This window comes from Vigna angularis, chromosome 9 (genome assembly GCF_016808095.1).
Source record: "Vigna angularis cultivar LongXiaoDou No.4 chromosome 9, ASM1680809v1, whole genome shotgun sequence".
In the NCBI taxonomy this organism is placed as follows: Eukaryota; Viridiplantae; Streptophyta; class Magnoliopsida; order Fabales; family Fabaceae; genus Vigna; species Vigna angularis.
Genome location: NC_068978.1, coordinates 30,295,148 through 30,310,928, shown reverse-complemented (window position 1 = coordinate 30,310,928; position 15,781 = coordinate 30,295,148). Strand labels below are relative to the sequence as shown.

The window sequence follows — 15,781 nt, the reverse complement described above, 5'->3', positions numbered from 1 at the left end:
TTTGAGAGTTACAATTAGAGAGTCTTCCAATCTCCTATAGCCCCCTTCTAATGACTTTGGCCCAAACCTAAACTCCATTCAAGGGCTCATTACTCGTAGCAAGGTGGGAAAGCTCCAATAACAACTTGAATATGCATCTAAGGAAGGAGAAATGAAGACCTTATTCACTCGGAAAAGAGACTCGCCCAGCACATAACCTCAGGCAATCAACACCCTACACGTTAGCTCACTCATTCAGTGTGTGTAGCTTGTGATTGCTTATTATTTAACATTGAAAATGTTCCTAATACGTGACACTTGATTCATTTATCACGTATGATCGTCAGGATCTTAGCCAGGCACCGTAGAAAGGCGTGGATCATTCTATAAATTTAGTTGTCTTCCATTATTTGTATTCACTTTGATGTTTATGGTAATGAACCTCAATTGAGATCACTCCAGATTTATTTCTTTCAAAGTCATGCACAGAGAGAGTGTTTTATCTCCTCTAGCCACCTTCCATAGATAGGATTCCTACCAAGCCTTTTGCTCGCACCATAAACCAAACCATTCCACCTCACCGAGAACTCTTCATCATCATCACATCAATCACTTTCCATCACGTGTCTGGTTTCCACTACTTCATCAATCTTTCAACTCTATTTTGGTTCTGCAACCGTGGAAAGCTCAAATCCAGCCATGGAGGGAGCTTATCATATTCCCTAGTTATGTCTTGGGATTTTCCTTTCTTTTGCACCACACTGAACCATTTTTCATCTTTTTCATTCTGCTGCATCCATTTTAATGAGTATCATGGCCAATCGTGAGCCATCAAGTGGTATCAGAGCTTGGTTTCATATGAATGTCATGATCATCATCGACATACAAGATTTTTGAATGAATAAAGAAATCATATAGAGAGCACTCCATAGCTCATATTCTTTGATAGTCACGGTTAAAAGAGTCTTTTAGTCTCCTCTAGCTCCCTTCCCTAGTTTGGTCTAGCCTTTTCTGGGTTTTCGCTTTCCATTTTTGCTTTCCTTTGCATCACATTAAACCATTTTTCATCTCCTTGATTTCGATGCATCCATTTCAACAAGTATCATGACCAACTGTGAGCATGTCCTCTTAAACTCTTTCTCTCTCTCTCACTCTTGAGTTCTAAAACTTTTGCTTTGGTACGTCTAACTCTCACTTGCTCAACCTTGTATAGACTTCCTCCATCACCCTTAATTAAAAGTCTCGAACCTTAGAAAATAAACTCTTAACCTTGGATCCCCCTTCTCCATTACTCCCTTAAAATCACGCTTTACTCTCGTAAATTTTCCCTTATCCATTTTTTGTCGTAGCATTGGATTCTCTTCTTCCCATGGCCTAGGGTTTTTGAAAATTAAAAGAAGAAAACAAAGGGAGAAGAAAGAACTAATAAGAAAAATGATGAAAGAAGAAATGAACCACCTAAAATTTGACCCTCACTCTGCCCTAACCAATTTATGGCCCCGTAGCCCAACTAAAAAAAATTCAATGCAAAAAAAAAGGAACAAAATAAAATACCATAGTTTTGTTGTGAGTCAAGTTCGAACACAGGTAAACTAGTCAGATAGGCAAACATACAAACAAAATCACTAAGCTAAACTCATTTCACTAACATCATACTCATTTTATATTTATTTAAAACATCTTATTTCGCTTATTTCCATTTTGACTCCACCAATTATTATTTTATTTTCCATAACACCTAGGCATATTCACAAGATCTTTACCCACCGTACTAAACTCTGACTAGTCAAATAACATAACATTTTTATTAATTAAATATAAAACAAACAAGCTTCCCAAACAACTCAAACATTCAATGACGTCTAGAGAGTCTTAAATTGTATGCCGCTTGTAAATGGATTTGTGAATCATGACATAAGTTCAGGACTCACAGTTTGCATAACAAAGAGTTTGGCTTCCTATAAATGTCATGCTCATTACTATTGTATGAGAACTTTTTTTTAATAGAGAAATCTTGTTTAGAGCACTCTAGAGTTCCTCTTCTTTGAGAGTCATGACTAGAAAGTCTTTCAGACTCCTCTAACCCCCTTCCTTAATTAGGTTTAGCCTTTCTTGGGTTTCTACTTTCCACTTTTACTTTCCTTTGCACCACACCAAACCACTTGTCATCTCCTTCATTCCGTTGCATCCATTTCAACGAGTATCATGGTCAACCGTGACCCATCACAACATTACTAATTGTCCTTTATCGCTAGCATCGATTGTCACTGTAAGCCCCTTTGTCCCAACTTGAATGGTTATTGTAATTGGAAAATGGGTTACATTGGGAGGATGAAAGCATAATCTTATTTTCATGTTTTTGAATTCATTCCTTGTTTTTTTTTTTCAATTTCAACTTAGTTCTCCATAATTGGTCTTTGTTTTTACCAATTAAACATGTCCATTTATTTAATTTGTTGCAATTCTTATTGTTAATGTTAATTTATGCTTGCCCTTTTAGTGTTTTGTACTATTTTTTTGTTCTTACCTAATTAGGATTTTATTTCGAGATTTGCTTTTAATATGTGCAATCTTCCATCCGTTATACCTTCTGTTTGCATCCATTAAATTATTTATAAGAGTAAAATTAGGGTTTGAAACCTCAATAGCAAGCTGATTTTATTGTTTATGAACTCAACCACTAATTTTGTATTTTTTTTTTTCATTATAGTTTCATCTTGACATATATTTTCATGATTATAAGCATGTTTCAATAGCTAAATTCCTATTCTAATGATTATTTCCAATTATGTTAATTTACCTTTTACACTTTGGTACCTTGTTCTTATTGCTAAGTTCAATTGTTGATGTTGCTTCCATCATTTGTATCAGAGCCAGGTTGAGAGAGTTTTAGGAGCTTGTTATTAAGGCAATATCATCTAGAGAAATTAGATTGTCTAACAACTCGAGTTTTAAAGTTTAATATACAACACAATTAACGAAATATCATTTACTATAGTAAAGTGTCCAAGCGAAGTGCATATTAGAAAACCTTTGTTAAATGCAAGCAACATAAACAATAACGTGTCATATATAAAAGGTTAAACAATATTTGACAAAAATGTGTCTAGAAAAAATAATAGTAAATGATATATAATTTATCAATTGTGATACTACTTTTAAAAGCACAAACTCACACTAAGCACTCATAGTATGCTTTTGCTATTTTTTATCTGTGCAAATAATGTCGACACAAAACTTTACTCAAAGTTTTACTATCTTCATGAAATATAGGTGGTTTACATGTGAAATTTAAGTTATTATTTATTATTAGAGCAAGTTAAAATTAAATTATTTGTTAAAAATAATAATAAAATATATTATAAGATTTTGTGAGATGTGAACAAAAAAAAAGTCGTAAAAGACAAAGAGAAAAGAAAACTCTTTTGTGCATTTGATGAAATATTTTTTTAATAATATTAAATATGTCAACTAAAATGATTAATAGCATATATTTAAGGCTTAAATGCACTTCGTCCTCATGTTAAGAGGTGAATTTCTATTTAATACCTGGTTTTAAAAATGAAGGTATTGAGTTCATATGTTATGAAAAATGTATGAATAAGATCATGTTTGTTAAGTTAACAGCAACGACATTAAGTCCATGCTAACATGGCCGTATTTTTTATCTTCTCTCTTCTGCGGTCTAACTTTTTCTCTGTCTTGTTTAGCTTTTTCTTTGATGATTTGTTGAACTTGTTATTTCTTTGTTGACTTTATTATATATTTTTCATAACATAGAACCCAATGTTTTCATTTTTAAAACTGGATAGTAAATATAAATTCCTCTCTTAACATGATAACAAACTAAACATTTAAGTCTATATTTAAACTCATTTATATTATTAGAGAATATTAAATATAGGCCATTTTCCATGCAAGAAAAATAAATACATCTTATTATTTTTAATTGTTATCTAATATGAAATTAACTTAAATAAAAAGCCCAAATTAGAAGCCGTTCATACTTTTATTACATTTAAATATATAATTTTATTATTTTTGTGAGTAATTAATTAAAATATAGAAATAATATTTTTTGTAAAAATATATTAAAAAATTTATATTTTTAAAGAGAGAATTTATTTAGTTATTTAGAAAACTTATTCAATTATTAATTTTATTAAATAAATAAATTATTTTTTATTTATTAAAAGAATAATAATTTTCAATTAGGAGAAAAGATGATATAAAAATAGTATATCCTCTTTATTTTTTATTATAAAAAATATTTAAATTTTAAATTTATTTGGTAAAATTAGTTATCTACATTTTTGAATGCCTTTCAAAATGTTTTTTGAAAAAAAAGTCAAAATATCCAATTCAAAATTTCTTCATATGTTATTTTTTTAAATCATAATCTTATTATTAATAGTTTTTTCTTTAATATAATGATAAAAAAAATAGTATGTTTTAAATTGAAACTAATTTAAAGGAAGTATTAATAACACACTATTTAAAACTTATTCTTTCTCGTTAGTTGAAAATGATTGGATATATAAAAAAAATGGCAGAACTTATGCTTTGTATAGCTTTCTCTCTATTGATTTTATAGTTTTCAATAAATTTCATGCCAAGAGTTTGTTTTCTTTATTTGAAATATGAAAACTATAAAACTGGAAAAGAAAATCACAAGAGGTGAGAATTTTTTTCTTTAAATAATTTTACAATATATAGTTAAAATATAACTACACAAACACTCAACTAAAAACTAACCAATTAATTTTCACCTTTTTTTTTACAATTTTTATTTCTAATAAATTTATATATTTAATAAAAATATGGAGACCTTTATGGAAAAAATTGTGTTTTTTCCACTATTCATAATACAACTTAAGACTTTATGTTCTCTACTTTTTTTTCCCATTATATTTTCCCCCAATTTTACTCATATTTTATACACTTATAATTAGCAAAAAGAAATTCTTTACATAATCGATGCAATTAATTGTCTAAAATTTTCAAATTATAATTTTTTATATCGAATTTGGAATTTATATTCAATATTTCTTTAATATAAGTTACCAATTTTCATTATAAATGGTCTTATATAACCATTCAAATTATTTAATATAAAGGAAAAATATAATTTATAAAATTGAAGACATTTATTCATTGTAATTCTTTAATCTTAGTATATTTTATTCATTAATAATACATATTCGATATTTGATATAATTATAATTTCGAAGAATCTCATTTATTTATTTGGAAGGCAAAATAACATTTGAATTTTTGGTGGTTGGGGCAAGCCGAACTGGACTGGGCTTAAAATATGGGTCGAACTCGCATAGGCCCATTAGGGCATCCCTAAAAGGTGTGTTATTCTAGTCAAACCCTAGTTTTGCAGAATCGCCACACATCTCAACTCTGCAACTCCTCGCTCTTCTCTTTTCACAGCTTCTGAAAATGGTACTTTCTTCCACTTTCTGGTATTTGGTATTGCATTTTTGAAACCCTAAGCTTTGTTCCAATCCCTGATTTTAACGTGATTATCGTTTTTGTGCATTGAAACAGACCAAGCGAACCAAGAAGGCCGGTATTGTTGGAAAATACGGTACGTGTTCGGTTTCGATTGTTGCTGAACGTTTTCCGTGTTTGATCTAGTGTTTAAGGTTTATTTTTGCTTGTAACGATGATGTTACCATAAAGTAAATTTTGAACGATAGTGAGTTTGGAGTAAATAAAGGTCTTTTTTTATACCGTTTTATTTGTTGGAGACATTTTCACTTTAGGAAAATTATGTATGTATCAAAGTGAGGTGATGATTTATGGTTGTGTTGTCAAATTTCAGGCACCCGATATGGTGCTAGTTTAAGGAAGCAAATTAAGAAGATGGAAGTTAGTCAGCACAGTAAATTTTTCTGTGAGTTCTGTGGAAAGGTTAGTTCTTTAATCATCATTTTGATTATGTAATCTGTGTTTTCCATTGATTGAGGGTGTTTAATGATATATATTTTTTGTTCGCACTAACCCAAGATTTTGTCATTTCCATTACTTGGAATTTGATTCCAAACATGACCAAGACAATGCAATATACTTGATAAGCCCGGTTGAACGTGTTAGATTGTAACGCTATGTATAGTTAGATTGCCGAATTAAAGAAGCATAACATTCTAATTGTAGTATATTTTGCAATGTATAATGTCATTTTATTTTATATACATAATATTCATTAAGTTTACTTGTTTTGTCATTAATAGATTATAGTAAACTGTTTTGAAAATGTTATACATCTTAAACGAGTACAAAAAATGGAGCTTGATTGTGATCTTTTCAGTATACCCAAGCCCATCTCCCTAATTTTTAGGAGCTAAACCTGTTGGAATTAAACATTTTTTATTCTGGTTCAGTGTAATTTATCATTAGTAAGTATTGGTCCGGTGTCATCGAGAAGATTTTGGTAACTACCAGTTGCAATTCGTGAAGAGAGTCCTTGAACGGTTGTGCTTTGCGCTGCAATCCATGTGTTTATATAGCAGAATTTCGCCTTCTCCTATATGCCATATATAAGACTCTGGACATGATAACCCATATTCTTTGACTGTGGCCTAAGGTCAGTATTTGATGGTGTTTTTGTTTTTCAGTACGCTGTTAAGAGGAAGGCTGTTGGCATTTGGGGATGCAAAGACTGTGGAAAAGTGAAGGCTGGAGGTGCTTATACATTGAAGTAAGAATCTTGCTATGCTGTCTTCTACTTGTAATTATTTCTTGTTGTATGGTAGTTAAAAATATGTTTTTGCTTGTCCGTATTCTTGACAGTACTGCCAGTGCCGTGACTGTCCGAAGCACCATTCGAAGGCTGAGGGAGCAGACCGAGAGTTAAACGCAGTTTACACCTTTCCTTTTGTTTTCAATGCATAAATTTTGCTGCTTATTTTAAGTCGTCGTACTTCGATTGAGGAGTTGATCCAGAGTACAATTTTGAGTCTTTGTTCAGGATATCAGTAACTATGCACTTTATCATTCAAAAATGCTATTTAATTTTGTAGTATTGTCATTGGATGGTAAAATTATGGGATTTTAGTCCGTGGTTATATTTATGTTTGGTTATTTTGGTCTAACTCTAAAATTAAAGAAATCATCACATTTCTATTATACGGCTAACTCCTGTACATTAGTTGTTTATAAAACGAAATCAAATTTAGTTTATGCACCCCTTTTAAATATTATTGGTTGTACGACCGAAACTAACGGCGCATTATTTGTCTTAAGGAAAATAATACTTTGCATCTTAATAGTTATGTTTTGTCAATGTAGCTCTTGCATCTTAATACATGAAATACATCAAAATTCAAAATTAATCAAAGACTACTTACGAAATGGTTCATTTTTCATTGTTGCTGTCACGTTGTGCTGTAGTTTAATTATTGAGCATGTAATAGGAAGGTTGGATTTTATTACTTCATTTTGGGTAACGAAGTGTAAGTAACCAAACATTTGGAAGCCATTTCGAACATGAATTATTTTGATGTTTGCAAAGGAATGTTAGTACTCCATAAAAGTGCAATGGTTGTAGTACACTAATAATAGTAATAGTAAAAATTGAACTCTGACAAAATTCCAACACAATGAAAACATCAATATAAAAAAAAGAACGAAAAATAAAAATAAATTAAGTTCTAAATATTCAGAATAATAAACTAAATTCGTTATTATGATATAATTTGAATATAATAAATAGTATATTTAGTTATCTCAATATAAACTACCCCAAATTTCTTCCTTAACAAACGTTCTTACGTTTAATAAGTATCTAAACAAATTTCGTAGCATTGTTACAACAGCCACAACTAACAATTTTTTTTTTAAAAATCGATAATAATTAAAATGTATCGAAGATACTAACTTAGAGGAATAAAACTCAGACATACATAGAATAAGCATATGTAAAAGACTACGTGTACATTAAAATCTGAAAGTATTAATTAACTTTAACAATGGATACTACATAACAATTCATGATTAAAAAAAACCAAAAATACAATATCAAATTAATAATTAAATCTACAAAATTATGTAAATTTGCTTGAGTAAGCTAGACAGTGACCTCAATGATTTGATTTGGACAACATGAAGTTATTCTATGAAATGTGATGAATCCCAATCAATTAGGTCATCATATAACCACAATGCTAATTGTTCATGCACAACATTTAATTTAAATTAATGAAATAGCACAAAGTTCATTTAATATTATTTTCTAATGAAATTGATCTTTTTATTGTCATAACCATGAGCTAAAGAATAAAATAATTAGTTTTATTGCACTTCATCCCAGTTAATTTTCTCTCAATCTTTATACATGTACACGAAGCTTTGGTAGTTAACAATCCATCACTTCATGTCCTAAAAAGTCTTTGATATTTGAGTAATAAAAAAAGAAAGAATTGGATGAGAGATAAATACAATAAGAGATGATGAGTAAAAAATAAATAGATTTTTAAATTATTTGAATAAGAAAAGTGAAAAAAAAAGAAAAATAAACGAATGTGTATTTCAAAGACAAAAAGGATAGTTTTTTAACATTAAGTCTATCTCAATATTCTTTTTCTATTCTTTCCCCTTTCTCAAGCAAAACAATTTTAGTGTTCAATTATTTCTCAGCTAGTCCTCTCTATCCAAAATCACACTTCAAACGAACAATGTATAGAATGAAACTGAGAAAGAATATAAAAGACAGGCTATATTGATTCAAGATCATAGGTACAAATAACATACCACTTAAAGTTAAAAAACTTGTCTTACTGACGTTCATAATTTAGACTCAATTTTATTCAAAATAGCTTTTACAAAATTCAAACAAATGTAGACAAAAGTGATGTAATTGTAAAATTAAGATGAAGCTAAAAGACTTAAAATATATGGCAACATACGTGGATGGAGAGTTGATGGTATGAAGGGAATGATGAGATGGCGTGAGGGTGACAAGAGAAGAGATGATGATGATGATGTGTATGTCCCAGACACATTGCCCCCTATTCAATTATCACCAACAGCAATGAAGATTGATAAACACGTCTATCTGATACCTTAAAAGAGGGGAAAATGTAATAAATATAAAGTATTTGAAATGACACTATTCTTACATCACTTAGAACTATAATATGATATCAATTACTCATACAAGATCTAAGCAAAAAATAGTTTTATTCTTGACCCAAAAATATTACCATACTCATACGAATGAAGGAGAAAGAGTGCAAAGCAGAGTAGGAAAATCCACCAGGTTTGAGAGGAAGAAGTGGAAACCCATCACTTGGGGACCCACAAGGACACGTCCTTCACCCTGAAGTAACAGAATGGCTGAGGTGGCAGGGGGGAAATCATGGGAGGATCTTTTCGTTACATTCTCTCTGTTTTGGCTCTGTATTCTGAATTGTATGAACATCAGAATTACTGAATATAGAAAACATTATTATTCCCTTGTTTCTATACGAGGATACCTAACACATACAATTTTTAATCCATGTTTTTCATACAGTTTGGTAAAAAGCAACTCACTATTGCTATAAAAAATCTCTTTTCAAGCCCTTTTCTTCTACTGATAGAAAATCAATTATAATACTTTCCAGTGACTGAAATATAACTTGATTTAGTAGAATTTCTTTCTCAACCTTTTTCCAAGTCAATTCTATCTACTAAACGCCAAACCAAATGGACACTAGGCATTGGAAAGTACAGAAATCAATTTTACAGCTCTAATGACCTCAGAGTTGGGTTGAGGTTTCACCCGCACACCAGCATTTACATCTACATAAATTTACAAGATGTAGGCAAAGGGAAAAAATATGTAGTTTTTTTACCAGGTGGAAGCCATCACCCTTTCTCCCCCTATGACTTATGGCAGAGGATAATAAATATGCTTGCTCTCAGCCAGTGGTGACAATGGCAGTGTAAATGGCTCAGTTAAAAATATCGACATTTTCCAACAATCTCGAGCATTTCTACTGTAACAAAAGTTTCAGCTGATAGCCTCACACAATGGGGATTGGAATGCTCTTGCTGTTGACATTATGATGCATTTGATTTTGGACAGCCTTGACAGAAGCTACTCTAGCTGCATTGGCTGCTCTGTTAGCTGCTGTTACTGCTCTATTCACCCTTTCATCTACCTTGGCCACATCATAGGCCTTCTTAGCTGCTCTTCTTGCTTCCTGTTTGTTCACAAACAAACACATTATTAATAATGAAAGCTCGTGATGAAAACTAACTGTTTGCAGTTAATTTTGTCTTTTCTTTCCTTCTATTTAAATGGGCTAATTTGATACATACAAAAAAAACGTTCTCTCAGCTTTGCCAAAATGGAAGAATTGTATACAGTCAGAACTTTGGACAGAACGAGTGGCACCTCATTGATTATTAAATAAATAGGGGGCTTTGACCATGATATCTTATTCAACAACTCCTAAATCTAGCTGAAATCTGTAAAAGTTCTGGCTAATTTTTCCTATAATGTAACACTATTTTTTTCAATTGGAATTTCAGTTAAAAAGTACCAATTCTCACTCAGATAAGAAACCAACCTTGGAGACAGAAACACAACCAAAGAAACCATTTCCAACAAGTTTGTAGATTCGGTAATAAAAAACTACAAGAAAGCATTATGATATACAGGATATCAATCAGAATTACCAATAACTCGGGTCATAAAAAAAATTCAAAGCACATAATTAAAGCTTATCACATTTCACATTTCTTCTTCTAGATATGCTTAAATTACTCTTTACCCTCTTACTTTAAAATATACATTCCCCAGCCTTGAAAGATGAACAGAAGCTACATTTGAGTCTATTTTAATGTAAAAGAACATTTTTTTTAGAGTTTTTCTTTCGTTGTGATTCTTGACATGATTGTTGATACTATCAATTTCATGACCTTAAAAGATGAAATAAATTTTTTGATGAAATTTCAAAACCAATAATACCGATATATAAAGCTAATTGCTAGTGATAATCAAAGCCATATAAAAAGATAAAATATTATTGGGAGGTGCATTTGTAATTGTTCACAATTGTTTGAGAGTTTTTTTATATTGAAAGTTATTAAGATGCTCAAGAGAAGGGAATGCAGTGTAAGCATCTCTCAAAAGATGATAATGCAATGTACTCATAGAAGATTGATACATCATTTGCCATTGTAATAAAATAGTAAAGCATCAATGACAAAATGTAATCATCCATACTGTTAATTCTAGGCCAAAGTCTTTTTTCCTTTAATGATAAGCGGGAAAGAACATTAAACAATAAATTAAGGTAAACTAAGTCACAAATGTAGAGTGTACCTGCACTGCATTTAGTACTCTGGAATGATTGACACCAACAGGAGAAATAGGATAGGTGGCACTCTGTGAGCTGGGAGTGTCAATGACTCCATTTTGCCAGTGACCAGACTGGGTTTCTCCATTTCTAAATGCATACATTCCAATTCCTTGCCTTTTGCCTTCATGCCAGGATCCTTCATAACAATGGCCATTTGCAAAACTATATACCCCATATCCATGCATCTTATCCGCAAAGTATTCACCAGCATATGTATCTCCATTTCTGATAACAAAAATAATTAGTTACAACAAAAGAAAAATACTATTACCAGTAAGCAAAGAAAAAGAAACAGAATAAAGTCCCATCAAATTCAATTTAATAACACCAATGATACTTAAAAGAGAGGAACCCATATTCAAGGTCAAGCATCCAGGATGGAGCACCAAATTTCGTTAACTGCATGCCTAAGATATTAGTTCTGATCAGAGAACAAATACTCTTTTTGTTTTTTACGGACTGGTTTCCTTCAGTGGAATAAATAGGGAGATGGAGAGAAGAAGAAAAGACACCATACTTGTAGAAGCTTGCAAAGTTAAACTACATGACATTCAAATGGTTGGAATTATTGCTATGTGATCACAAGGCCATGTTGTGGAATTAGCTTCTTGCAAAGGAACTTGAGACTGTGTCCTTGAAAACACATGCCACGTAATTATAATGGAACACCCTATTGTTTTAAAGTTTTAGAGGTATAAAGCACCTTTGAAACTGATTCTATCCTTGGGAGCAGATACCTCTTTCTTGTAAACTGAAAGTAGCAATAACAAAGATAAGTCCTAAGAACATGAATACATACAAATAATGTTTACACTTTAAAGTTCAGTGTTTTCTGCATTTTAGATTTCATACTTTTTGTCGACTTCATAGACAATTATATGATCTTTCATTCAAATGAATCAAATAGGAATATAAAGTCATAAGGAAATAATGTATTCCCTCAAAATGGTTTTCCAATCTCCCCTTGAATTGGTCTTTCTTCTACAGAAGGACATAATAGATTATTCACTAAGATAATGAAAATGAACTCAAACAATATCATAAAAAGCTTTATGTCTGCCTCCTTTCCCTTTTACTTTTCCTAGGGAAAATGTTTACTATTTTACTCAAACTCGTAGAAGATAACAAATACATGAATTATCACATGTGATATTATCCACCAATCCAATTTCATTACTGAAACCCTTCTAATATATTTAGGTTTTACTCATCCACAAATACAGAAGCATGCTTGTTTTACCTACTTCATGATCCATATCCCCCATTAAAACTCAAAATGTTGTAGGATAAGAGGGAAGCATTTTCAGACTGATGATTTATATAAGATCAGTAGTTAGACACCACTAATGAATGTGGCTTTCTATAATATAGTGATTTAGTTTTACTTTCACAAAGAAGTGGTGTTTCCTTTTTAGCTCCCTCTTCCTTCCTTCTTCTTTCCCCTTGAGTGAGGCCCCACCCGGGTGGCAGGTGGAAGTGGATACAGGTGCTTTTGGACCAAGGGTATCAGTCTCATGCCATCTATTTAAAGCAATTTAGCCAACTTCATGCTTGCTTCATCTAATCTTTGATTTCAATATTAAACTCCCACTTATTTATTTCCACACATCTAGACAATTGGCAGCCAAATGCCAATGCAGGTGAAATAAACTATCATTATTACCGTTACATGTTATTGATACTAGGTCTATTTACCTCTTGGTTTATTCCAGGAAAAAGATACAATAGAAATTAACATCCTAAAACACCTCAAAGCAATTGCTTTGCAATATCTGCATTACATATTACGCTCCATAATTGCTACCAATAGGTACACAACCGAACCAAGTAAATTTTAGATGCCTACGACTTATTTTAGACAAAACAGAAGCCATTGCTGAAGCAAATTGTATATGTTCATCCTCTATGCAAATGCTTTGCACTGTAAAAGTATATTGATGGTAATCCAACTTTCATTTTTTATAAAATAAAACCTAAGACAACCCATGAAAGCAGCAAAAGGTTAAGTCTGAAGAAATTGCCGCAAGCCTACAACAAAACAGACGACAAAGTACATTACCAAATCAAGCCCAACATCTTGCCAAAGTAACTCAAAAGCTTTAGATATACACACAACAAATCGAAAACAAAGAGGTATTCAATTAATACACAATCAATAAAAGAAACCAAACATAACACGGCCACCAAAACATGGTCCATAAGTAAGAAATTCCCATAATCCACAAAGCTAAAGAACCAAAGACAAAGCACAAAACCAAACAAACCCCAGTCAGCAACAATTAAACCAACCTCGTACCCAATTTTACTATCTCGAACTTTCAGAATACAAAAAACCAATTATAAACCGTAAAGAGCGTCACTTCCATTAAACACTTCAATTAAACACTTCAACACAAACATAGACACACTCTTTTCCTCCCCCACCCCCACCCTCGCCAACCATTTCCATACCTAAAATGATAGTGTCCAAGGCCATGCTTGACGCCCCACTTGAACTCCCCCACGTACCTGCTGCCATCCTCGCACGTGTGCACCCCACAGCCGTGACTCTGCCCACTGGCCCACTCCCCGGCATAAACATCGCCGGTGTAAAACCGGTACACCCCGAACCCGTGCCGAAGACCCTGGCGGTACTGCCCCCGGTACCTACTCCCCTTCGCCCACGTCTCCACCCCAAACCCATCGTACTTCCCCTCCACCCAATCCCCCTCATACCTCCCACTCATGCTGTAGTAGTAAACCCCACTCCCACAACACTTCCCTCTTCTGAACTCCCCCTCGTAAACGTCGCCGTTCGGGTACGCAACCACGCAGAATTGAAACTCGGGCTGGGCCGGGCGGGCCCAGAACACGGGTAACTTCAGCGCGGGCCGGGCCTCGGGCTTGAGGAAGAAGCGGATGGAGGGGATTCGCGGCAGGGCGAGGCTGACCGAGAAGAAGAGCGCGGCGGAGAAGAAGAACGCGGCGAGGAAATCAAGGATGAAGGAGTTTGTAGGGTGGGAGACAAGGAAGTAGAAGAAGGGTAGGGAGAAGAAGATTAAGAGGCGTAGGCGGCAACGGAGGGAGACGACGGAGGACACCCAGGTGGTGGCGGCGGCGGAGGGAACGGTGGCGCGGCACGGTTTTGGAAATCTGTTGAGGATTGGGGATTTGCAGAGGGAGGGTCTTTTATAGGGGACTGTTGAGGTTTGGGTTTGGAGGTTGAGGTTGGGGATAGGGTGGTGGTGGTGGTGGTTGGGGTGGTGGCGGAGCGGGTTGAAATCGGAAGAGACGCCGGTGCTTTCTTTTCCGATCTGAAGTTCGGATTTCTTATGATGCATTACATTAGGGAAATCGTAACCACTTTCTTTCCTTTTCTTTTCCTTCTTCTTCTTTCACTTTCACTGTTTCTTTTTCTTATGATGTTTCTCTTCAAAGAAAAAACAGAGAAGAAGAAAGAAGAAAGTGATTATGTGCCTATTTTTTCTTTTCTTTCTGTTCTCTAACATAATAATTTCGCCAACTATATATTAAAAATAAATTAAATTTATGTGATAAGAAAACTTCAACTATGGTTGAGGGTATTGGTAAATACAATAGTATATTTTATCTTATCTATTCCCTTACTAATTTTCTAAAATATTTTATAGAATATTAAATGAAAATATAATGAAAGATTATTCTATTTAGTAAGTTGAAGATTAATAAAAGAACCAAGGATTAAAGGTTATCCTTATTATTTATTATTTAACCTTTCTAATTTAGTGTATGCACTGATTATGGGTGATGAATTTGCAAGATATAGAACATTCTTTATCTAGTTGATATAAGGAGATTTGAATAAAATGTATTTATTCTAAATTGGACAGCACTTAGCCATGATAGAACTGAAGGTGATTTTGTCTCTGATTCTGATGAAGTTTCACTTCTCTCTCTCACCAAGTTACTGCCATTTTCATAAAGACTTTTAACATATTTTTCTCATACAAAAGTATAGACTTTTCTTATACAAAAGTATAGACTTTTCTTTTGACAAGTAATGAAGTTTTTATTAACTTTTTAAAACAAAAAAGAATTGTATGTTAACTGATACGTCACATTATAGAAAGATGTGGTGAAATTGTAGTTTCGGTTTTTCATTAATTTTTAATTTGAGATTTTGATGTTTTTATTCTTTTTTTTGTAATTTTTAATGTTCTTATTTTAGAAAGTCTGTAATTATGATTTGATCTTCAATTTTGCTAAGGTTCTTTTGTGTTTTAGCATTTTAAGCACTTAAATATATATTTTTGTTTATCAGATCTAGGATTCAATCCAGATAAACGAAATACTATATGAACAAAATTAAGAAATAAACTAAAATTTCATTTATCTAAAATATTGGGATTAAAATTACAGAAAAGAATTGGAGTACAATACAATAAAAGCTACAAACAAAATATGTGTGGATAAACTTTGTGCAA

At 32.5% G+C, this 15,781-nt stretch overlaps 2 protein-coding genes across 11 annotated transcripts; one reads left to right on the top strand and one right to left on the bottom strand.

The window, feature by feature from the left end:
• Positions 1 to 5,279: 5,279 nt before the first annotated feature.
• LOC108347000 (60S ribosomal protein L37a) lies at positions 5,280 to 7,061 on the top strand. Its single transcript, XM_017586090.2, has 5 exons — positions 5,280 to 5,430; positions 5,536 to 5,575; positions 5,813 to 5,901; positions 6,606 to 6,688; positions 6,781 to 7,061. The coding sequence occupies exons 1-5, from the start codon at positions 5,428 to 5,430 to the stop codon at positions 6,842 to 6,844; spliced, it is 279 nt and encodes a 92-aa protein (XP_017441579.1). The 5' UTR covers positions 5,280 to 5,427; the 3' UTR covers positions 6,845 to 7,061.
• Positions 7,062 to 8,769: 1,708 nt separating this feature from the next.
• On the bottom strand, positions 8,770 to 14,826 carry LOC108347678 (phosphatidylinositol 4-phosphate 5-kinase 4). Of its 10 annotated transcripts, none has more exons than XR_008245311.1 (5): positions 13,791 to 14,826; positions 11,303 to 11,564; positions 9,825 to 10,175; positions 9,192 to 9,417; positions 8,770 to 9,050 (listed from the first exon to the last, which is right to left on the bottom strand). XR_008245311.1 is itself a non-coding variant. In XM_017587074.2 (3 exons), the coding sequence occupies exons 1-3, from the start codon at positions 14,657 to 14,659 to the stop codon at positions 9,996 to 9,998; spliced, it is 1,311 nt and encodes a 436-aa protein (XP_017442563.1). In that variant the 5' UTR covers positions 14,660 to 14,826; the 3' UTR covers positions 9,598 to 9,995. The 10 variants fall into 10 exon arrangements, 1 of the variants encoding a protein (XP_017442563.1); XR_001833912.2 differs by having other exon boundaries at positions 9,192 to 9,392; XR_008245310.1 differs by having other exon boundaries at positions 8,770 to 8,996; positions 9,192 to 9,392.
• Positions 14,827 to 15,781: the final 955 nt, after the last annotated feature.

Coding starts and splice junctions, on each gene's coding strand:
- LOC108347000 (XM_017586090.2), top strand. Junction 5,902..6,605: donor TCTGTGAGTTCTGTGGAAAG/GTTAGTTCTTTA, acceptor TTTGTTTTTCAG/TACGCTGTTAAGAGGAAGGC. Junction 6,689..6,780: donor GGAGGTGCTTATACATTGAA/GTAAGAATCTTG, acceptor TATTCTTGACAG/TACTGCCAGTGCCGTGACTG.
- LOC108347678 (XM_017587074.2), bottom strand. CDS start 14,659: ATGCATCATAAGAAATCCGAACTTCAGATCGGAAAAGAAAGCACCGGC. Junction 11,565..13,790: donor CTTGGACACTATCATTTTAG/GTATGGAAATGG, acceptor TTTTGTTATCAG/AAATGGAGATACATATGCTG. Junction 10,176..11,302: donor GAGTACTAAATGCAGTGCAG/GTACACTCTACA, acceptor GTGAACAAACAG/GAAGCAAGAAGAGCAGCTAA.